Raw genomic sequence first — 26,233 nt, 5'->3', positions numbered from 1 at the left:
TCAAAAACCTGTAGAAATTGATTCTGATAGTGATGATTCTATAGATTTAGGACATAATTCAAGTAGTTTAAATGAAGTGTTTGAAAGGTATAAAAATGAAATTTTTAAGTATACTAATTTGGAAGAAGAAAGTTCAGAATTATCTCTAGCATCAGATGATTCTGAAACTAGTGATTCAGAAGGTATACATAATGATCAGCAAGAATCACGTTATATTTTAAGATCTAGAAATAAATATTAAAATTTTGTTTAGATGTAGGTTAAATATTTAAAAAATTTTTTAAAAAAAAATTTTTTTCACAGAAAAATGAAACTGATGTAAAAATAATCATATTAAAAAATTCTGAATATTTTTACGTATTAATTATGCTTGTTAGTTTTTGTTTTCATACACGCAGTGTCTGCACTTGTGATGTGCTCGTTATGAAAATGTTATATTAGAAGTAACATGTAATGAAGTAAAAATATTGAAGTACTTACTAAACTGATTATTTGTGTTACTTATAAGAAAGTTGGTTATATTTTAAAATGTTGAATTTTGTGTTTGTGAAAGACTTTCTTTTAGCGCTGATGGATACAGCGAGTCAGCCATTTTATTGCAGTACGTAGTTTCTGACTTTTGTGAAGTGCGCATGCTCCCGGAGAGAACTTGATGTGTGATTGACAGCTGACAAGGAAAGCGTTGCGTATCCAAGTTACAGTTGTAAACAAGAGAGCGTTCGGAAGTTTTTTTATAAACTGGCCGAGGAATATTCAAGTTGGAAGGAACTTGATTTTTTGTGTGCGGCAGTCAAAAGAATTTTCATAATGTATTCCGAAAAGGGAATAGTGAAAATAAATAGGTTTCAAGCAGGAATAAGTAAAGAATAAAAAGGAAGTCTTGTAACTGTAAGTTTTTATAAATTGGCCGGTAAATATTCAAGTTAGAAGGAACTTGATATTTTTTTTGTGTGTGGCAGTCGGAAGATATTTTATAGTGTATTCCGAAAGGGGAATAGTGGAAATATTAGGTTTCAAGGAGAAATAAGTAATGAATAAAAGGAAATCTTGAAACTGTAAGTTTTTAAGGTGGAATAAGTTAAGACTGTCAATTTAGTATTGTGAATGAAAGGAGAACTTGTTGCTTACATTCTAAAGTGAATGTTTTTCTTAGAGAAAATATTGATAAGGAAAATCTATAAGTATTAAGGATGCCTGAAAGTGAAAGTTTAGAAAATATATTGATTAAGAAGATTTTTAGGTATTAAAGGTGCCTGATCTGATGAGTATTACTACTAAAAGGAAAAACAGGATATAGTCAAGAAGACTTTGTGTGTTATATTTTAACACATTGATTGATGAAAAGGATCCTGATAATGAAGTACAGAACCTTGTAACTTCTGGAAAAGAGCCTTAACAGAAAGAGAAAAAGACTATGAACATTTTTTTTGTGATTGTGAAAGAAAAAGTGTTTAGTCTTAAGAGTAAGTTTATATTTTTAAATAAGGCCTTGGATCCATATTAATCTGTAGTTATAGTTATGTATTATTACTAGAAATGTATATATATTGTTTTAGTTTTATTAAATGTGTTTATTTTGTACTTGGTATTGAGTCAATGATTAGTTGGATTCTGAAAGAGTGAGTTAAAGTCATTGCACCAATTGGAGTGAACTCTTTGTGCAAATATAATAACATATAGGGACACTCGGAGTCAAAAATAAAAATAATTGTTAGTAAAAGAAATTTATATAATATTTCATCTCATAAGTATATAGAGAGAATAATAATATACATAAAGAGGGAAGTATATATAAAAATACATATATAAATAACAATGGTGCAGCCTATAGGATAATTGATTATGATAACTAACACTAGGATCACTTGCATTTGCTAACGCTAGTGTCGCCGATACTTTATAGTTTACTATATTCGGCAAGAAACTCTCTGATTCCAATCTTTGAGTTTCTTATTCGGTTTTAAAACTATGTGGAATTTAATATCCCCTTAATTTAAGTAATGTTTTCATTGCCGAAATGAAGCTTATTAGCTCTTTATACTTAAGTAACAAGAAAGATATTTAATTAACCAAATATTTCGGTCTGGAAATAGAAGACCATCCTCACTGGTATTACAAGAACAGTTTTAAAAAAAATACAAGCTAGAATACTAACAATAGATCGTTAAAAATAGAACATGCTGCATGATGTTATATCATTAAGTATTAAGTATAAAACGGAATATTTTGAAGTAGTGACATGATTGAAAAACATGTTAGAAACAACATATATTTCTTGTCTGTTGTTTCTAACATAGCTGATGTGTTCCTTTAGTTTCACTTCGAAGCTTCTAGTCTGACCAATGTAACTTAGACCACAGGAACAAGGGATGTTATAAACTCCGGCATGGTTGTAGAAAACATTGAAATCCTTTGGTGATCTTAGAAATTTCTGGATAGTTTCAACTGACTTGAAGTTCACTCTAATATTGTGTGGTTTTAGGAGGCGAGCTAGTTTTTTGGAGATGGTATAGTTCGCCCACCGTTTGTAGGTTCCTGCTTCGCGTCTTTCCAAGAATAGTCGATTCATGCTGAAGGGGAGAAAGAAATGAAGGATGTCTGAATTGGTCGCCAACACGCAAAATCACGTGCTTTATAGGTAAAATTTTCCAACTGTTATACAAGCAACATAGTTAACTACAATAATCATAAAAGAGAAGTTAATTTTCCGACCAGTAATAATAAACAACTCATTCTACTATACGGACTGATTACCCTATTATCAGAATGGATTTTCCTTTTTCTGAGATGCGCAGAAGTGTCGAAGGATCTCTAATCAGTGGGCGAACTATATCAACGTATGGAATAGTTATAGTAGTTATATATTGGGTGTCATCACGTTGTCATTGTGGTATATCAGAGAAGAGAATCTTGTTAACAAGTCCTCTAGGGTAGCCATTTAGGAGTAGATCGTTTGGTATTTTATTTAATTCTTCTTGTAGATCATTATGGTCTGTGGTGAATTGTATAGCTCTTTTCTTTAGCATATGAATAATGCTGAGTTTTTGGGAGATGTGGTGTGATGAGCTAAAGTTTAGATAACATCCAGTATTTGTTGGTTTTCTATAAACTGATAAGTTGACACTGGTATTTTCTTTTTTTTTTATTATGATGTCTAGGAATGGTAGTTGTTTGTCCTTTTCAAGATCTAGTGTGAATTTGATAGTATGGTGGAACATATTGATTTTGTTTAGGTAATCTAATAACTCTTCCTTTTTGTGGTTCCAAATGATAAAGATGTCATCAACAAATCTGAACCATGCCTTAGGTTTTGGATTAATTTGAGATAAGATTTTACTTTCAAGATCTTCCATAAATAAGTCAGCACTAGTGGGTGAGAGGGGGCTGCCTATGCCCAATCCGGTTGATTGTTTGTAAATTGTTTTCTTCCATACGAAATAGTTAGAAGATAGACAGTGGCTAAACAATGAAGAGACATCTTGTGGGAATAAATTTTCTAAGATGTTGATAACTTCAATCACTGGAATGTTGGTAAACAGGGAAGTGACATCAAGGCTGGCAAGTATATCATTTTCAGAGATAGCGATAGAGATGTTTTTTAATTTTTCTATAAAATGTTGAGAGTTTTTAATAATTCTAATGGATGTGTTGTTGTAGATTTTTAGTTAATTATTTTGACAGTAAATATGTTGGAGAGTTAATTCCATCCACTATTGGGTGTAATGGGGAGCCATCCTTATGTACTTTTGGAACACCGTATAGTCTAGGAGTTAGGGGATGCATAGATTTTAATTTAAACCATAACGATACCAATGAATTATTACATCAGATGACAAACTGGCCTACAGATCTAATTAAAAAGTTAAAATCTATGCATCCTCTAACTCCTGGACTATATGGCGTTCAAAAAGTACATAAGGATGGCTCCCCATTATGTCCATTAGTGGATGGAATCAACTCACCAACGTATTTACTGTCAAAATATCTAGCTAAAATTCTACAACAACACACAAGAAATGAACTTCAGTGAAACTACAAAATACATCTCAACAAGTAAATATCATGTATCCTCGACACGCGTATTGTTTCACACACACTACTATTTTTGTTATTGAAATAGAATTGTCAGTTAACATATAACTTGTGATTTTCGTTTCTTTGCTTTCCTGATTGTACCCTGAAGAAGCCGACAGCACAAGCTGGCAAAACTAGTTGGTAATTAAATTAGTTATTCACCTACACTTGACGAATATCTAAATAATAGTTAATTTTCATTAATCTTTGTGGTCAAGAATTAACAATTTTTAATAAGATTTATGTTATTTTAGCTAGAAAAACAAACCTTGAATTGTTTATTCTGTCATCCAGAAGTATTCTTCTTTAAGATGTAGAATTCTTGGCATTAGAATTTTGCACAGTGAACACCTTCCTTTAGTATGAATGGTTCATTTTGACTAGCTAGCTATCATAGTTCTCTTTTAATGCTTTCTGTATAGTCCGTTTAACACTTTATGAATAGGAATCTGTTTTTACCTTTCTTCTGAACATAATATTAGTCCTTTCTTTAGGAACTTGTCTATCCTGTTTAAAAAAAGATGCAAGCATTTTTTTATAAAAAATATATTTTTATTATTATTATTTGACACCTCCAGGGAATCCAAGGACTCATCGAGGGAGGGCACCTGCTCTACAACTCCATCTCTCTCTCTCTGCTGTTCAATCACCAACTGACCGCAACTACACCAACGCCATCTACTGCTGACCACCACTGGTGTTTACACAGACAATCACAAATACCCATGTCGGGATTCAAACCCACAGCCTTTTTTTTTTTGGTTGGATAGCGTATTTCACTTTTTTTTAAAATTTTTCTTCCAAATAATGAGATTTCAGTATACTTTCATTACTAAATTTCTGCAGTGGCAATCTGATTGGAATAGTATTCCATATTTAGTGATCATAGGAAGAATATATTAGAGTAAATAGTTTGTTATAGCAATCTTTAATATAGCGAGGATCAACTATATTTCCAGTTTATGCTCAAGTCCAGCTTGCACCATAGATATTCTTTTCAGTACACCCTCTGTCCAAAAAGAAACTGCTGACCACAACTTTTGATAGAAAATAAAACACGCCAATTATAATTATTCAAATCATTTATTTCAATCAATATACTCTCCCTCAGCTTCGATACAGCATTTGGCACGGTCAATTAATTCATTAAATGAGTTTTTTATATTGGTTTTTGGGATACTGTTGAGGGTCGTCGTTATTGCGCTTGAACGTTTTCGATGGTGTCATATAGCTTTCCTTTCATCGGCAAATGAAGTTGGGGGAAGAGAAAGAAGTCACAGGGTGCTAAATCAATTGAATACAGCGAGTGATCCAACACACAAACTTGGTTTTTGCTCAAAAATTGTCTCACAGTGTTCAAACAATGAGATGGTGCAAATTGCGAATTCAAAAAAATCGCGAATTCAGTTTATGAAGGCCCAAACTCTCAGTCAAAATGTTGTGAACAGTTGAATTTGGAATCCTCGATTCATCTTCAATCAATCTTACAGAATATCTCGGGTTTTCTTTGATGAAATCACGCACTTTTTGGATGTTAACTTTGCTCAGTCCAGTTTTTGGACAGCCCAGCTTTTCATCATCCATTTAAGTGATTTCAAGCGTCTCACGACACTTTGAAATCACTTAAAACTCATAAACTTGAGTATGGGATAAGCATTCATCACCGTATGCGTTTTGAAGCATTCGATGCGTTTCGGTAAAACTTTTACCAAGTTTAACACAATCACAGCTCTCTGTTTGAAACTCATTTTCTGACTGTTCGTCAAAACACACCGTCACTCTTGGCACTATAAATCGGCTTCTAATGAAACAAATGTCATGAACAATTGACACAACACTAATGAAGGTTGTCGCTTTCAACAACAAAAAGATACAACAAGTGGTGCCACTAGTTTCTTCTATTTTCAAAAAGTTCAGTTTCTTTTTGGACAGCGGGTGTAGATGAGAGGTAAATGAAATAGAAATATTTTAACGTGCTGTGTGTGTGTGTACCCCAAGGGCAGATAATATGAATTGTTGCCACAATATAAACAGTTACACCACAAATGATGGAGAACACTTGGAGGAACATCTTATCTGCCAGTCACACGTTGAAGTTGTTTAGATTCTATAGTGTTGATTATATAAGTAATAAAACTTTCTGAGTCACATTTTCTTATAAGCAGTTTTATTTTGTCGTTTCCGACTTGAAAATTATAGGCCTGACAGTAATTTAGAATCATCCAGTATTCCTTAAAAAGTTGGCGGTTGTACTCAGTGGAAAAACAGTAAGGGAGATATTGTTCAAAAGAATAGGGGTGGATGGACTGAAGGAAGATGAAGTTTTTGTTTGGTATGTTTGGAGTTGGATAGTGTATGAATGTTGGCCAGTGGCTGCTCTAGTTATTAAATGTCAGAAAAAAAGTGGAGGAATGGTAATGGCCCTTCCCTTAATGCATAACATCAGACGTATCTGCAAGGAGATGTGTTTTGCATTATGGGAGATACTGAGATAGGAGTGATGTTAGCTTGCTCCACCTTTGCAAAGAGTTGCCTGGTGTTGTACCACCTTACCCCAGTCCTGAAGATACTTTCAGGTGCAAACTTTGTTTGCTCACACTTGGATAAAGGATTAAACTAAATTTATTAGTCTAACCAAGTGAAAAATAAACTTTCAATGTCAGATAGCATTATCTGTTTTCCATTCTGTAACGATGTTGCATTGTGATAATGGACTTTGATTTATAAAACCAAAAGTATGTACATTGCTTTCTAATGAATAGTTGCCATTTTGAAGTATGGCATCATATTATTTCCCAGACATCAATGGGCGAGTACAGCATTACCAAATAAAACTTTTTGAATTTACACTTTCATATTCTGTAAGCAGTTTTATTTTATTGTTTCTGGTTTGGAAATTATAGGCCACAGAAACCCCAACAATAATTTAGAATCACCCTGTATATCGATAGACTTCTTCTTTCTCCTTAATCACTTACCCACACAGGGCACTGTTATCTTATAGGTCCTGTGACCTTTCTCCTGTGTGGGGGTCACTAAAAAACGACATATTTGAACAGTCCCATGTTAATATAATTTTATCCAGGTGATTTATTGTTTATGAAGTTATTTAATATATAATTCAATTCCTATATAGAAATATGTTCTACCAGATTGTTTTTGGATTGTGGTATTTCTAATTATTTTAGTATGTGACCATAAATCCTGAAAATAGTTTTATCAGTTACATTGACTCCCATGTTCTCTCCTATTTCTTGATTCAAATTGTTTAAAATTTTATAAGTTAATGGAGTTAATTTTTTAAATCTCTCTCTCTAAATTAGATATCAAATTATTCCAGTTTTCTTGGTGTCTTTTCTTCACTTCTTTTTTAGCTATGGTTTTCTTTCTGTTATATTCAATTTTATCTTCAGTTGATATAATTCATAAATACCTCTTGAAGCATTTCTTTTATCTTCTATAGTTGTAGAAATGTTTTCATCCCACTGCTTAAGACCACTTTTACGATTCCCTCTCTTCTTTTTGCCTAAGTTTTCAAATTCTCCCTGTTTCAATATACTAGAAATGTTTAACCAGCCTTCTTCAGTTGATTTGCTTTTTTCTATATCTTCTGTTAATTTTTTAACTTACTGTTTAAAATGCTACTTTGTGCTAGCATCTTTTAACAGACAGACTTTGAAGCTGTCCTTGTCTTTAGTTTCTACTTTCATTATTTTCGACCATTGCAAAGCAAATTGAATTGCTAAGATTAATAGGAAGTGATAAGTTTCCAATTCAAAACTTCTAAAATCCTTTGTGTCAAGAATATATTTTGCTAATTTTTTTTATTTACTCTTACACAGTCTGTTAGTAATCCTCTTGCCATCCAAGTGTATTTATTACATTCTGTGTGTGTAAAAAAAAAGTGTTTTGTAACTTAAAAATTATTGTAAACTCCATAATCAATTGCTTTCTCCCATTTATATTAACTGTTTGCTTGCTATATATACTAGCCATTTAATTCTGTCATCTCTCACTACTAGATAGTCAGACTTATTGATTGTTACTTCGCATAGGAGGGAGTAAAAGCTTTCATCACTTTTTTTCACTTCCACCTATGCATATACTGAAATGACAGTTAGATACCCTCATTGTAATTTAATCCTGATTTGGATATTTTGCCTAGAAAGATAAACTTTACAAACTGGCTGAAGGAACTGTGATGGGCTCACTTCTGACACCAAATTTGGTTAATTTTTATTTGGAATTCCCTGAAGAAAGGATCTTAACCCTAAGCATTCTCTTTGAGTGTAGATGAGTATGTAGTGATTCAGGATTGTAAATTAATAATTTACATAATTGAATCAAGTTTACTTTAGAGAAAGAATTGTCAGGAGGAATATCTTTTTTTAAATGTGAACATCAAACAAGAATCAGATGAATCACTTTCAACTTCTGTCTTCCATAATCCAACTTTTAATGGGTCACTATTTTTCTATTTCATCTGCACACAATACATCTCAGAAATATGGAATTATAAAATCCTTGGTATCTAAAGCACATAAAACTTGCTCCTCTGAAGTATTTCTTAAACAGGAATTGCAAACTATCAAACAAATGACCTATTAAAAAGTTATAACCCATGATTACACATGACATCATTGTTATGTGTAATCTTGATTTGGATTACAATGAACCATGGACTTCTGGAAAGTTCATCTTTCCAGAAGTCCATAGAATTCCTATGGACTTTATTCCTGGTTTTTACCAAATTTGATGTTCTTGCGACTTGTCTTAGTTTGGTCCAAACAAAAAAAAAATAAAATAAAATATTTCAGAACACTAAAGCTGTATTCAGTTTATCAGATCTCATAAATCTGGCTTAGCTCATTGTAGAATTGAAAGCACTAGCCATGGAATCCGGTGGGGAAAATACCAAACTCGTCCATAACTCTGATTATAAATTTGGATTTTTATTCTAAGAAGATGCCTTACTCCATCAGCCTTAATTTAAATTGTAATGACTGCCTTTCTATTCCAGAAGTTTGGGAAATTGTTATCTTATAGTATTTTTTTTTTAATACATATATATGAGAGGTGGGGATCTGGAAAGTTCTGATAAACACCTAGAATAAAAATGTCTTTTCATATACAATTTTTTTCATAATTTTTTTTTTTCTTTCATATAAAAATGTTTTTTCAGAAAATATCTTTTCTTTTAGGATGTATAAGAAGACATAAAATTAATTAATTTTTGTTCTAGGTGTTTATCACTTGAGTTCCTTTATCACATTATGCTGATATCAGTGATGTCAAAAAATCTTCGTCCTTTTAGCACAGTCTTTAATTTTGGAAACAGCCAGAAATCTCAGGGATCTAAGTCAGGTGAATAAGCAGGATTACCTAATTCAGTAATCAATTGTTTGGCTAGAAACTCTCTCACGATGAGCGCACTGTCGGGATGAACTTTCCAGACCCCCCCCTCATATATATATGCACGCACACACAAATATCCCAATTGTGTTTTATCATTGCCACTACAACTTCCATTTCTGTATTAAAATTTCCATTATTGTTCTTCAGTTCTTTTGAAATAGCATTGCTCCTAAAAAATAATTATTTTTCTTGTTCCATGTACTAAAAGTAGTGTTTAATTTACTGGAAGATGTATTCTAAAAACCCCAAAATTTTCTTTTATGGATGCATGTATTTTCCAGTGACATTCATTATTAAAATTCAAGTGAACAAAAAATGGAGTTTGAAACAAAGAGATAAAAAAGATTGAATGTAACTAATGAATACTGATGCATTTCCAGGTGAAAAAAAAAAAAAAACAGTAATCAGTATGTTTATCCATTCTGAATTTTTATCTTATCTAATTTTTACAAGTTATTTCTTGTCCCATCATTGTTTGAATTTATATGCTGAAATAGTCATTGGATAAAAAAACATATGGTAGAAAACTAATATACATAGACTTAGCTGTGAGTGCTTTGTTCTACTTTCTTTCTTGACATTGAGCTGCAAAGGTTAATTGTAAGGTTAAATCATTTTTGTAATGTAAGAGTATAAAATTATTCTATTTACAAAATGCTCTATTTTTCATATTATCAGCAAAATTAAAATTTATCTCTTTCAGTCCTCACCTCATATGCTTCCTAGAGGATTTCAAAATTTTAGTTATCAGTTTCAAAGAGGAAATAATCCAAATAATTCATCCACTGTATTTACTGGAAGAAATCCAAGAATAAGAGATGGATTTCAGAATACTTTTATGCAGTATGAGAAAGAAAGCTTTGCCATGAAAGAGAAAGGAAATTCAAGAATTATTTTAAATTATTGTAAGTACTGTGTAGATACTAAACTTTTGTTTATATTGTATATATACGTTAATATAGTAATTCAGATTGTGCACAGTGTGTGCACATATACGAGGCATGATAATTTTATTCCCAGAATGCACCTGTAAAAAAATCTACATTCAGAACTATACATTAGTGGCTACTGTCACCTTTCAAGTAGTCCCCTTGAGCATGTATACACTGGTTCAGACTGTGTTCCCGTTTTTGGAAACAGGCCTGGAACTCTTTTTCCAGAATACTCTTGTGTTCTTTTCTTTCCTTCATGCTTACACGGTGATCAGAATACACCATGAAAATCAAGTTATACAAATGTGTGAAAGGCCTAGCCAATTTGGCTGAACATTCCTTTAACAAACAGGCTGATATTCCATCTGTTCCTATTGACAAATTCTTATCCAGGTTATGTAACAGCTCTTCAACCTCATTTTCATGAACCTCTCTCTTCATCCAAAATAGCAGTAGCACTGTGCACCATGCTATATACACCTGGTTGATATATCTTAGCAAAGTGAACACTCATTAACGAACATTTTCCTTACCTTCTGACACTCGTGTACCATCTGCATTCAATAAAGCTATTCCTCCACATTCATTCTTTCTTTTGCTTGCAGCATCATGATAAAATTCTTTTGGATTGCCTTTAGCCTGCATGGCCAATTTCTTTTCATACTTCATTTTAGCTTTCCTCACAATACTTGTTACTTTTCTGTCCTGAGCTTTGTATATTTCATAACTCCTCTCACTCTTATTCTCATGATATTCTTTCTACATCATCTTCTTGTGGGATCTCTTGCTTAATAAGGTTGCACATCCATTTCACTCCCAACCTATTTATTCTTCGAACACTAATGATGCATTCCTCTCATTCAAGCACTTTTTCAAAGATTCCCATGCATCGCTGTCATTTTTTCCATTCAATAACTGATACCATGGGACCAAAGATGGTATTTTCCTAAGTTGATCATAATTTCCAGCTTTGTAGTTCAGCATGTAGCCTGTTTTAATCGGAGCCTCAATACAAGTAGCTACTTCCCAAGAAAGAACAGCATGATCACTGTCACCAATTGGTGGTAAAATAGCCATATTCTTGACAGAGATCCCTTATTACGCTATGAGCAAATCCAACACTCTTTGACCTCGAGTTCCTTCTTTCACGTGCTGCATGAGAAAGTTGTCTCGCAACAATTCAATAAATTCCTATTCTTTCTTATCATGAGATTTCTCTTCTACCCAGACAATGTTTGGAAAATTAAAGTCACCCATAATGATCATTTGCTTCATACCCATAAGGCTAAATTGGCAATGCATTTCTTTGTCTTCTACAACTGAGCTGCTGTAGCAACACCCCACCATATATTTCATTCTGTTAACCTTCACTTCACACCAGAATAGACTCCAACTCATCGCTATATGGAACATTGTTACCATCATTGTTTTCTTGTTCTTTTTTGATCATACCTTTTCTTGGCCTTTCTGATCATGCCCTGAACACTTTACATAGATGAAAGAATGTTTCTCTTAATTTAGCTTTGATGTAGTTTCTAAATAATTAATTTTAATTTTATCTTATTTATTTATTTATTTTTTAATATATATATATATTTTTTTTCACTAGAGGTCATGCCAGTAGAATAACCGTTGATCAAATCATTGTTTCTTTAGCATATTGTGTGAAATGTAACTCAGCTTGTCCTTGTATATTTGTATATATTCCAGATGATGACAATATGAAGGTCGAAATGTCAGGAAATTAAAATAGTTATTTATAACACGGTTGTAAAGGCCATATTTCTAAAATGAATGCTGATCACTGTGTAACACTTATTTATTTATTCATATGGAGTTTCCTCTCTTTTCTCCCCTGTCCCTATTGGGGTGAGTTGAGCCCCCTCATGGGGAGGGGTTAAGTATTTATGGTTGTAGATCCGTGTGTTCACGGGGGCGGTTTGCTTGCTTGCGGGATGAAAAACCCCAGATAAACTGGGGGAAAAAACCCTGCTGTCCACGCCCAAGACTGGCTAACTTGGCTACGGCTGAGGAAGATCCTTAAGCTCCTCACATCGGCGACGGGAATCGAACCCTGGACACTCCTTCCCCAGGCATATGGTTGCGGAGTGCAAAGCCACTAGGCTAACCGTGCAGACACTGTGTAACACTAAAAGAAAGGAACCAAAAGAAAGTAAAATGATTGTTTTCTTGTATTTCTACCCTAACTGGACATGTCCTCTGATATCATTAGTAACACTTCTCCTCTCCTATCTCCTCTGTCATTCCTAAAAATAGAATATCAATTACACTCAATCCCACTTACTATATCTGATTCTGAAAGCCAGGTTTCGCTAATGCCAACAGTCTTAGGCAATCTTAGTTTTTGAATACCCAAGGAGCACTGTTCTCAAAATCTGAAATTTATTTTCTTTACTTTCAGATGCTCTCTTGTCATCCCAGTCTGTATTGCCATGATTAAAATCACCCATAATGATCACTCCTTTCGTTTTTGCTTGGCTAATATGCTTATACATTTCATGGTCACTACTCTCTGCATCACCAGTTCTGTACCAAGATCCCCAACTAAATATTTCATTCTGTTCACTTCTATCACACTCCCTCAAAACCACTGCCACTATTTCCCCTTTGGATCTCTACTTTTCATGGTTCCTTTTCTATCTTGAAATCACTTGACAGCATGCCCAACCAAAATGGGCATGCAGCGCCACATACCTTTCTTCTGTAATGAATGATGGCATGAGGAAGAGTGAATGTCTCCCAGTAAACGTTGGTTTTTGATAAACTGAAAATTCATCATGATCTGTAGGATTTTGAATGTATTAAGGTATCCAAAAAGAGTAGATAATTGTTGGATTCACGTTCAATAGTGAACTTGATACAGACTTGCAAATAATTTATTTTTTCCAGCAACTGAAGTAATTTTAACTCTGAGTGGGGCTTGATGGCAAAGATATCATCAACAAACAGCCATATATGAGATTGAGAAAAAATAGTGTGAAAAAGTTGATTTTCTAGATGCCCCATAAAATAATGAGCCAAAGCTGGTGAGATATAAGACTGCCCATTGCTGTTTCTTCGATTTATTTGAACAACTTGTTCTGCCTTGTAAAATAGACGGCATTGACAATGAAATTAAATAAGCTAGCAATGTCTTCTGGAAAATCGGATAACAAAAATTGAAGAGTCTCTTGTAGTGGAATGTTGGTAAATAGGGAGAGACATCAAACAAAACCATGATCTTGTAATTAGACAGGCATATATCTTTAATCTTCAAATACATGTTCAAAGTCAAGGCTGTTTTTAATATAAGAATTAGTGTGGCTAGTGAGATTATGAAGATGACAAAACAGTGGTTCTAAATTTAACACCTTGCAGAACACCTTGATGTTCTGCAAGGTGTTAAGTGGGAAAGACAGTATTGTCCTCCCTACTGGGTGTAGCGGGTCATCATTTTTGTGCACTTTAGGTAGACCATAGAGACAAGGCAGACGGGCATGATGAATTCCTAACTTCTCAATGGTAGCAGCTCCCAAGATTGTACCTTGTCTAATAATTTATTTAATTTATTGATTTGACTTTGTTGGATCCCTGCTAATCACATTGTAGGTTACCCTATCTCTCAATAAGGTATTAATTTTATGATTATTCTCATTAGTATTCATGGCAATGATGGCATTACCTCTGTAATGACAATATCTCTCTCACTTACAGTAGCAAAAAATTAATCTGAACACTCACATTTTAAAGAAGAGGTTTAATTTTGCAAGAAAATAAGTACAAATATTAAACTTCAACTTTACCTAAAAATTTAAATGTGTTTTGCTGTTCCTAATAAATCCATTAATTCCTTTAGGCACGGACTACCAACATAGAAGACATTTTTCTTATTTTTGTGCCTCAAAACCATACTTTTATAGCAGATTGTATTAAGTTATCCTTTGTGTCACAATTTAATTTTCGAAGTCTCTTTCCACAAATTTTCTATTGGGTTAATGTTAGGAGAGTTACTTGGCCACTGAAGCAATTGGATGTTGTGATTTTAGTAGGCAGGAGAAGTCTTCTCAGCTACTGATTTGTGAACATCGGGTACTCACTCTCCTCAGACAAAGAAATAGCTTTGTCATTTCTTTGTTCTTCTTTGTAGCCTTTGCCAACATTGTTTCTTTTTTGGTTTGTGGTAGTTCTCCCTGCTTCCAGCAATCTTCAGTGGACTGTCATGTTAGAAACATTTAATCCCGCTAGCTGCCAAGTCTCTATTTAAGTCAACAGCAGACAATCTTGGATTCATTTTGCTTTTTCTAACTAGTAAATCATCTTGACTAAGTGTAGTTTTCCTTTTTTGCCCACATTTTCCTTTTCTGTCAGGAGAATAGGTAATCTTCCTAAACCTCTTTAAAATCACATTAGCAGTACCCAAACCAACACCACACCCATTGGCAATTTGTCTTTGAATCATAGATGTGTGCTGAGAAAGAATACATATTTTTGAGCACTTTCTTGGAAATTCATAGTGAAGAATTTATGGAGACACAACGAACATGTTAGAAATGACCTCAATATAGAGGTCAAAACATTGAATGTTTTCCTAAAGTTTAAGTAAAGTAATTATTACTATTATTATTACGGGCAACTCCAGGGAGTCATTAGACTCATCGAGGGAGGCCCCAAATCATATTCATCACAACTATCTGACATTCATACAGTATCTATCATACCTCGCCTTAAACTCATTCACTGTCACAGCATCCACTACAGACTCAGGGAGCGCATTCCACTCATTCACTACTCTAAAAGTAAAGAACCCAGCTCTAACACCTTTACTAACCACACTTTTTCCCAGTTTCCATGGATGTCCCCTAGTCCTCCCACAACCAGCCCTGTTCTCAAAAATATCTTCTGAATTAATTTTATAGAAACCCTTCAGTAATTTGAATGTCTCAATCATATCTCCCCTCCTCCGCCTATCAACCAATTTTTGCAACCCACAAATCCTCAACCTGTTCTCATACGGTTCATTCCACAGACCTGCTATCATCTTGGTCACTCGCCTCTGGATCCTCTCCACATCCTCCCCATCAAGAAGAAACCTAGGTGACCAAATCTGAGCACAGTAGTCTAGATGGGGTCTTATCAAGGCTCGATAGAGAGGAAGAATAACCTGCTTGTCTCTGCTTGTCAACGTATTCTTCAGCAACCAAGTGATTTGATGAGCTGTTTTGGTCACTTTTGCAATGTGTCCCCTAAATTTCAATTCCCTATCCACCAACACTCCTAAATCTCGTGCCTCATCAATTTCCTGGAGCAGGGTTCCACCAATGCAGTAAACTGCCTCCAATCTTTTCACTCCAAAATGCATAACCTTACATTTTGCCACATTAAACTGACATCCATTCTCCTTAGCCCAGACCTCCAATCTATCCAAATCATCCTGCAAAATTTTGACGTCATCTGCATTCACTATTGCCCTACCCAACTTCGCATCATCCGCAAACAAATGAACTGTTCCTCTCAGATCATTTCCTATATCATTTATGAACAAATTAAACAGCATTGGTCCAAGAACAGATCCTTGTGGCACACCACTAGTCACAGGCCGTCTTGTGGACTCTACTCCCGAGTAAACCACTCTCTGATATCTCTCCGTCAACCACCCTCCTATCCATCTCACCAACCCTATGTCCATTCCCATATGCTGCAATTTACTGATTAGAATTCCATGTGGAATCCTGTCAAAGGCCTTGGCAAGGTCCAGTAGAATCACCGTAAACCCATTACCCTTATCCAGTTCAGCCGTCACTGTGTTATAATATGTGAGCAAGTTACTGAGGCATGACCTACCCTTCACAAAACCATGCTGTCCCCGATACAGTATCCCATTTTCTTCAATCCAATCTTGTATTTTCCTTTTGACTATTTTCTCTAAGACCTTTACAATGATTCCTGATATGCTAATCGGTCGGTAATTTACAACAGCAGTCTTGGAACCACCTTTATGCAGTGGAACTATTTTCCCCTCTTTCCACCCGCTCGGGACTAACCCAGACCCGAGACTCAAATTAAACAAAATGGTCAAGGGTACTGACAATTCTTTAGCTGCTTCTCGTACAACACGAGCTGGTATACCATCCAATCCCACAGATGTATTGACATTGAGGTTATGCAATAGACTACTCACCTCCACTTCATTAACCACAATTCCCGTATAATCTACTGGTTTATTCGTTTCTGCAATGTCACCACCTTGATGATATACTTTTGCAAAGTGCTCACTCAGTAACTCAACTATCTCAACTGATTCAGTTACCTCCCTACCATCGGCATTCTTTAAAATCAATCTGCCATGTACATTTTTCCTTTTACTTGCTACATATCTAAAAAACTGTTTAGGATTCTCTTTAGCCTGCATGGCCAATGTTCTTTCGTAATCCTTTTTTTGCTTTTCTTACCACACTCGTCACCCTTCTGGCCTGCGCTTTATACTGTTCATGTGCCTGCCGGTCACCCTTCTCCTTAAATTCCCTCCATAGTTGTTTCTTTTTTTGCAACTCAAGCTTAATGGTGTTATTCATCCATTTAACCCCTACTTGATTTATTATTCGGACTCTAGGTATACAGTCAGCCATTGCTTCATGCAAGCACTTCTTAACTACCTCCCATGCACTATCAACTTCTAGTCCTTGCAGTTGTACATGCCATGGCACTGAACCAATCAAACTCCTAAGCTTGTCATACTTTCCCGCCCGATAATTCCACATGTACCCTGTCTTAATTGAAAATTCTACACCTTTAGCCACCTCCCAAGTTAAGACCCTATGATCACTCTCACCGATTGGTGGCAATGCGGTCATATTTGTTACAGCCAAATCCTCAGATGTAATTACTAGGTCAAGCACTCTCTGACCCCTAGTATTTTCCATTACATGCTGTCGCAGATAGTTATCCCTTAATAACCGCATAAAATCCAGTTCCTTCCTCCCATGTGTCCTCTCCTCACTCCAATCAATGCGACCATAGTTGAAATCTCCCATAATAATCACCCTCCTTCCACCCATTTCTTCTATTTGCTTGTGCATACTGTCACCACCATCTTTTCCATCACCTGGTCTATAGCAGCACCCAATTGTATATTTAGTTCTGCTAGCCACAATCTCACACCAAATGGCCTCAAATGTGCTCTTTTCTCTATCCTGCAATTCAACTTCTATTCTCCTTGGCTGGAGCTCATCAGCTATCATCAACAATACTCCTCCCCCCATTTTATTCTCTCTGTCATTCCTGAACACACTATACCCATCACATTCAATCCCACTAGTTATATCATCTACAGTCAGCCATGTTTCACTAATACCTATAACCTGTGGTCTGGAAGTGCCAACCATGGCCAAAAACTCTTCCTTCTTGTTCCTAATACTCCTAGTATTAGTGTACATGAATTTAAGACCCCCATTAGCCCCAACCCTACCTTGATGCCTTATATTAACTATCCCACTCTGATTTGTTGTCCTTATTTGCTCTGGCATATTATATTCATTCTTACATTCAACTGCCTCCATAAGGACTGTATCTCTACCCACCCCTCCTAACAAATCTAGTTTCCCTGAATTTGCACATCCACTACATTCAGCAACACTTTCTCAAGTCTTCTTACACCGTAACCATTCAAATGCAAGCCATCCATCTTATATAGATCCTTTCGCCCATCAAACTCACTCCACACATCCACAAATTCCACACCACTCGTCATACATAACCCACGCATAAAGTCATTTGCAATTATAGCCCTCCTTTTAAACATTTCACTGTCATACCGTGGCAAAAGACTAATCATTCTAACTCTCTCACTCTTTTCTTTTGCTACCTCAAACAATTCATTCAGGTCTTCTATCATTTCCATTTTATCTCCTTTCAAATCATTCGTACCTGCCACAACAATCATTTCTTTCACCCTTTCCTTTTGCTCTCTAATAGACGCAGTTACGTCCTTTATGGTCGCACCAGGTTGGTACGATTTTGTCAAATCCTCTACTAACACACCTCGTACTAACGAGTCTCCATACAGCACTCTATCCTTCATTTTGTTCATGTTCACATTCATACGTCTATTTTTCCTGTCATACCTTTTATTATTGGTTGGTTCATTCAGTCTACTTTTGTTCATGCACTCTAGCTGCTGTTTTGCTCTTTCTATCGCACTATTCAACAACGCGATCTCACTCAATGTATCTATCTCATCTTTTTTGTTCTCTGAGAAACCATTTATACTATCATTCACACTTTCTACATTCACACTCTCACAATTTTCATGTACAACTTTGCCGTTTCTTGTCATATCCCTATTTCCTTCATTTTGAAGGTTGACAAAAATATCACACTCACGATCCGAAATACGCTTCAATTCCACATTCTCCCTACATTTTCTACACACATTCAATCCTTTATCATCATCTCTAACCACACTCCGACCGCACTCCGCAAAGCGTACATTTCACAGCTAGTACACTGACTCATTTCTTTTATGCTACCGTTCTTTGATAACGATGGCGAACCTTCATTACTGGCCGCCATTTTCCTACGCACAGGTGCCATATTTATCCGTAACGTGTTTTGTCAAATTAAACGTTATAACACACCAAAAATAGACGCACTAAAATACGCAAGGCAAATAAAACAAAACTACACAATATTAAGTAATTTGTATCGATAACTGAAAATGATACTTATCTTATCTGGAGCTTGCACGAACACTACTCATTACGAATTCATCTAGCGGCGACTTCCGACATAGATTATGTTATAAAACACTTTAGTACACTAACCACGTTAATAAAGCTCTAATAATATACCACTATTAATATACCACTCTAATAATATATACTATATATTATATATATATATATATATATATACTATATACTAATAATAATATAATACATGCTCTAATAATATACCACTAATAAAGCTCTAATAATATACCACATTATTCTAACACATGTGTTGTGTCTCCATAAATTCTTCACTATGAATGCTGACCACCGTGTCACCTTAAAAGAAAGAACTTTCCTGGAGATGTATCAATTTTATAGCTACACAAAATGAATAAAACACTTGATTGTCAACTTGTTTTCACTACTAAAAATGCATAACACTTAATAAATCGTAGAGACAATTAAAACACACACAGCACTTGACCAAAATAGTTAACTTAAACCGAAACCCAAACCAGAATTATTGTGAACTGAAACAAAAACCAAAACAAAAATTTGGCTTGTTCAGATTAATTTGTTTGTACTATACCAAGTCTAGAAATGAATAACGACCAGCATATATGTATTTATATACACTTTAAAAATTATTCTTTGCAAACAATCTTGACATAATTGCATCAGTATAGGACAGTAACATATTAAAACATGAAACACTACCTGTCAGTCTTTTGCTGCTGGGTAGTGTTGGTTACATAACCCCTACCTAAAATTCTCAAAACTTTTATTTTATGTGTCAATTTCCACATGGATAAGTAATGTAATTCTTCATGCTAACTTTTGTAGTCCAGCCAAAGCCAAGCAATGGTGAGACAGATGAAATTAAAGAAAAAGAAGACGATCAGACATGTCCACCTGATACTCAGCTTTTCACCAGCAGTGTTTCAATATCTTCAGAATTTATTGCTGAAAATGAAGAGATCAGAAATAGTTCTGTTATTCAGGTTAAAGAAGATAAATGTAGTTTCCCAGATGGTGAGTAAAGCATTATTTTACTGCGTTGCATACAGGATTATGGATCATTTTGGTTACCCATTAAAACAATTTAATAAATGTTTCCAGTATTGTTGCTGTTACCATGTTGTAGACATATGTTTCATTATTTTCATTGGATATAGTTTGCTCACAGTTTGTAGATCTCTGCTTGGCGTCTTGCCAAGAATAGTCGATTCATGCTGAAGGGGAGAAAGAAATGAAGAACACATTAATTGGTCGACAATGTGCGAAATCACGTGCTTTATAGGTAAAATTTTCCGACTGTTATACAAACAACATAGTTAACTATAATGATCATAAAAGAGAAGTTAATTTTCTGAAGTGTAATAATAAACAACTCATCCCACAATATGGACTGATTACCCTATTATCGGAATGGATTCTCCTCCTGTTGACATGCACAGAAGAGTCGAAGGGCCTCAAATCTGTGGGCATACTATAACTTCGTTATTTACTAATTAATTTTAAAACAGCCTGTTTCATTAGATACAGAATTCCTTATATACGTCTTTAATATTGCTCGGATTTCATGTTGGAGTCCGTGTCTTACATTTGTGCATGATTCTCAGCTCTAACCACTGTATATTGTGTTTAAATGCAAGGTATATATTTTTTATTTTCATTTTATTTTTTTAATATAATAATTATAAACGGTACAATTTTTTTATCATATGTTTTCATTTTTCTTATTTTCTAGTATATATCCTCAAGGAAGTATATCACATATTATGATAGTTCAGTATAGTTAATTTTCTGTTGAATTCACTAAATAGCATTTTATATATATATTTATTTATTTTTATAACTATAAGTTGTCATCATTAGAGAAGGTTCATACTCTAGCCAAAGCTCACTAAATTCAAACAATGCATGCATTGTGTGCCTATGGAAGAGAATGTGTTGCCAATATCTTAGAGCATTAGTTACACAGAAGAGAAGAGTAGATCAAATTCTAGAAAACGAACATCATCATCATTAAGATGAGGAATCTTTATAGTAGTTACAACCACTTTCTTGGGCGATGGGGAGGAGGAGGAAATGGTCTCAGCTGTACGCTTTTTTTTTTTTTTTGTCTGTTTAATGAATGTCTTACAAAATCTACTTTTGTTGCAAAAATTTGATGTATCCTCTATACTCATCCATTCTAACAGTCTTGATAATGTATATTGCATCTGTGTGATACTCTATCTTTTCAATGAAAAGAAAGGTGTTATTTATCACAACAATCACATTTGCAACAAAAGATTTTAATTGTCCATAGTTTAGTGACTGGCTCTTTTAATGTAGCATTAGACATGAAAAAATGCATTAAAAATCATGGTAACCTATGATTGTGACATTTTGTGTTAATAATTTTTTAACATAAAATGTCGCAATCGTGGATGAAGCTACTGTACTGTAAGTTTCTGTAGTGAAATTCTCTTAAAATAAAGTTTTTCTGAAGCAAATTTGACATATTGAATGAATAATCATTCCTTTTGTATTCAGAAATTATTTTATTAATTTTTAGATACTTTATCAAAGCACATAATGTTAATAGACATTTGTTTTTGTTTAAATCAAACACCACCTTTAAGCAAAAAAAAAAAAAATATATATATATATATATATATATATGTATTCTTTACAGTATTATATCAAAATTCACATATGTGACTTGCAGTTAGTCAGCAATTGCTCAGACAGTCAGTGATACCTTGTAAGAATGCTGTTTCAGTTTGTCCAAAGAATACTTGAATTAATTCCAAGATTCATAACAATTGTAGGAAAGTATAAATGGACTCTTAGTGGATAGTTGCATTATTCAGTCAAGAAAATTTTGTGTTATGTCTCTTGTCTTTATTTTCTCTTCATATCATGGCCATAAAATGTGAAGACCAGAAACAGAATTCATTAAGTGCTCCTTTTGTATTATTCTCTTGGATGATTTTCACACATTTATTATTACCCTCAACTTGCACTAAAGAAGAAATATTGTTAGTGAATTTGCTCAGTGTTTTGAACTACTGAAATGTTTTCCAACCAAAGTAGAATGCTGTTTTTAATTCAGTTTAAAACTGAGTTTGTTTTACAATCAGCCAAAAGTATGTTAATATTGTATTTATGAAGACATAGATGTGCTAATTTTTTATCTTTATCTATTCAGTATAATAGCCATATCAAAAAAAGGGATCATCAACTCTTTTCAAAACATTGAATTTCCATAGAAAGATAACTCTAAAAAGGTAAGAGAGATAGTTGTAATCCAGTTGCAAAAGAAGGGAGATGTAAAAATATTGAGGGATTGTTGAAACCAGCTGCACTGAAAACTGATCAGTTGTGATTAATGAATTTGTTTTCCCTCTTTGAAATTTTAATAGAGATCTGCAGTTGATGATTTATCATTTATACAATGCTAGATTTTAAAGTTTTGGTGTCAAGTAGGCACTATTTTTGCATGTTTTTTACAGACATAATATAGTCATCTCAGTAGACTAGTAAATTTCAGATCTCTCCCTGTCCCTGTCTTCTCAGATGATAATCTAGAATAAATACTCTTAAAAAAGGATTTGTGACGATTTTATACAAGAGACTGTTCATTATATTAAAAAAAATGTTACCCCTTTAACTTGAAAGCTGGCGGAAAGAAAGAACAAAAGAAGATGGAAAAAACATAATATTTTAAGTTGGCATCAAGTTAAAATAAATATTTCTAGAAATTCATGCAGCAAATGGATTTTGCCCTTTTAATATTTGTGTGATAAAGTATGAAATGCATTTGCTTGAAATAGTATGGGATCATTAAAAATATCAACATTTTTTAAGGAGCTCTCAGGTGCATCATCCAAGATTTGGGAATCATATTCTTTGGTTAGATTTATGATTAATAGTTGTTTGGAGGTAAAGTAATACCTCCAAAACCTGGAACTAAAGGTAAAACTTCATTTCTTGCATGCTGAAGAAGCAATGTATGTGATACATCTATTCCTCTTCTTGGGATAATTCTTAGAGATATTTGAGTATTTCAAATATCTACACTAGAGTGAAAAAAAAAAAAGATTTTTTTTTTGCAAGTAATAAGATAGGATTGAGAGTTTTACTTGAAATAAATGAGGTCACCATATTTCTGAATAATGGCTTGTAGATCAACATTTCAGGTAGATAATCTAGGGATGTTCTTCATTTGTATAGAAGAGCATAGTGTAGTCTCATCAAACTGTTTGACTTTGTGGTGAGTTAGAGAAAGTTACTGATATACTGAAGAAAGATAACAGACAAAAAAAAATGGAAGATTGTAGCATTCAGCATTAGTTGCAAAGTTTATAGATAAAAATCTATCATTATGCATACTATTTAATCAGAGAGAAAGTTGTAATCCAATTGCAAAAGAAGGAAGATGTAAGATGGGTACTTAAGAGGTGTTTTGTTAAGAGAACTGAAATGTGTTTTGAGATATCAAGATCAGTATGACTTTTGTCAAACATTTTCATAGCATTAGTCCAAAGGCAGATGACATAAACAAGATTTCCCCTGGATTGAAAGTGATCAAATTGGTAATTGAAAAACTGATAAGTATTTATTAATAAGAAGTTTCCAGATAATGTATTTGTTGTTATGTGCCATCCAGTTGTTTTCAACTCTTGGTGATCCTGTGAACAAAGGTTCTCCATCCCACTTGGCCTCTTGTCCTTTCTTTCAGTAATTGCCAGTTCAAGTTGGTAAGTTCTTTTATGTTCTCCATCTATCTCTTTTGTGGTCTTCCTCTTCTTCTCATTCCCTCAATCTTCCCCAACATAACAGCCTTTTCCAATGATTCATCAGCTCACATAATATGACCAAAGTACATCAACTTCTGCTTAACGATCATCTCCTCCAAGGAGCATTCTGTCTTTATATTCTCTAAAAACCTTTTTATTGGTCATTCTTGCAGTCCATGAGATTCTTAATAGTCTTCTCCGTTCCCGTAATTCAAATGAATCAATTTGCTTTCTATTTTTCTTCTTAATAATCCAGCGTTTACATCCATACATCACTACTGGAAATACCATTCCATTGAATTCTAACATTCATGGTCTTACTCACACCTCTATCTTTCATAATTTTTGTCATGTTTAACATTGCTTTTTTTCCCATGTCTATCCTCTTTTCTTTCTTCTTCTTCTTTCATCTCCACATTTACCATCATTTCTGATTCTGGACCCCAGTAAATCATAACTTTAAACAATTTCTATTTTATCTCCCTATATTATAAATTCATTTAAATTGCCCAGAAGCCAACATGTTTGTTTTGCTAATGTTTAAATTAAGCCCGGCTTTGTTACTTTCCATCTTAACCAATAGAATCAACCACTCCAGATCTTCCTTAGTTTCTGCTATGAGGGTTGTATCATTTGCATACCTTAAATTATTTATTTATCTGCAGTGAGTCTTAATTCCAGCTGGATCTCTGTCTAAATCAGCCATTTTCATAACATATTCACTATAAATATTAAAAAGGTAGAGCAACAATGTACAACCCTGCGGCACTCCTTTTTCCACTCAAACATTGTCTGTTTCTCCAAAGACTGTTTTTACTGAAGCTTCTTGATTGTCATACAGCTCTCTTATCAAGAGAATTAGATGTTCAAGTATTCCCATTGATCTCATTACAATCCACAGGCTGTTGTGATCCACACAGTCAAAAGCTTTCTTATAATCAATAAAACAGATGAATACTTCCTTCCGAAATTCTCCTGTTCTTTCCATAATCCACCTCATGTTTACTATTTGGTCTCCAGTTGTGCTACCTCTTCCAAAGCCTGCCTGTTCTTTGTGGCATTTCTCTATTCACATATGGCTTCAACCTTTGTTGAGTTTTCAGCATAACTTTACTTGCATGTGAAATTAAAGTGATGTTTCTATAATTATTACAATCTCTGGGATTTGATTTGTTTGGAATTGGGATGAATACTGTTGTTTTCTAATCTCTAGGCCAGTATATTTTCTTTCAAACCTGCCAACAAATTTCAGTCAATATATTCACTATTACATCCCCAGCTTTTCTCAATAATTCCACTGACACACCATCAGCTCCAGGAGCTTTTCCTTTTGGCAGCTGTTTCATTGCTGATATCACTTTACTTTTCATTATCATGGGGCCCTCAACAAATTCTCTCCTTTTAAATTCTCCGTCTTTATTATTATCTTTCTTGTACAAGTCCTCTACATACTCTTTCCATCTTTTTTTCATTTCTTCTTCTTCCATCAGACATTTACCTGAATTACTTTTTACAACTCCTTATTTAGGGATAAACTTTCCTGTAACATAATTTATTTTTCTAAGCAGATCTCTTGTTCTACCCATAATATTGCTTTCTTCAATTTCCTTGCACCTTTTGTTTAGATGTTTTTTCTTATCTTTCCTAACCTGTCTTTGGAAATCTGCACTCAGTTGTCTAATCCTTTCTTTCTTTCTCTGAAGTTTCATTTTTCTTCTTTCCTCTGCTATTTGAATAGCTTCTTCTGACATCCATTTACAATCTTTCTTTCTTGTTGCTTTATTAAGAGCCTTCTTTTCTTCTTCTGTGATTACATTTTGTTTCTTCCTGCAGTTCTTTTAATTCTCTTCCTGTCTTCTCCAAACTTATTAATTTCTTTCTGACTTCTACATTAAATGCTTCATTTATAGGATCGAAATCAAACCTGATACTGTCTTTTTGTTTCTTTTTAGCCATTAATTTCAATTTAACTTCAGCTATCAATAATTCATGATCTGTCCCACAGTCTGCACCAGGTAATGTTTTTGCTGCTTGGATAGCACTTCTCCACCTTCTATTGGCAACAATATAATCTATCTATCTGATTTCTGTATTTTCCATTAGGTGAAGTCCATGTGTACAATCTTCTTTTATGTCGTTGGAAGAAAGTGTTTGCAATAAAGCAACTGTTCTCAACACAAAATGCCAGCATCCTTTCTCCTTCTTCATTCCTCACTCCTAAACCAGTAATGCCTCGATCTTCTTTTTCACCCCCCCCCCTTTCCCAGCAGTATGGCACTATAAAAACCCTAGTCTATAAGGACAAAATTGATTT

General features: G+C 34.1%; 1 protein-coding gene across 1 annotated transcript in view; it reads left to right on the top strand.

The window, feature by feature from the left end:
• The window catches only part of LOC150106676 (piRNA biogenesis protein EXD1-like), a 187,764-nt gene that overhangs the window by 146,826 nt on the left and 14,705 nt on the right, over window positions 1-26,233 (top strand). The window contains exons 11-12 of the mRNA XM_090392627.1: window positions 10,193-10,394; window positions 19,973-20,161. Coding sequence (XP_090248753.1) covers window positions 10,193-10,394; window positions 19,973-20,161 — 391 coding nt within the window. The remainder of the gene's footprint in view (window positions 1-10,192; window positions 10,395-19,972; window positions 20,162-26,233) is intronic.

The sequence above is a fragment of the Typopeltis vanoorti genome, chromosome 5, assembly GCF_054136105.1.
Source record: "Typopeltis vanoorti isolate ZY-2024b chromosome 5, IOZ_Tvanoo_1.0, whole genome shotgun sequence".
In the NCBI taxonomy this organism is placed as follows: domain Eukaryota; kingdom Metazoa; phylum Arthropoda; class Arachnida; order Uropygi; family Thelyphonidae; genus Typopeltis; species Typopeltis vanoorti.
This window is presented reverse-complemented; position numbering and strand designations above follow the sequence as displayed.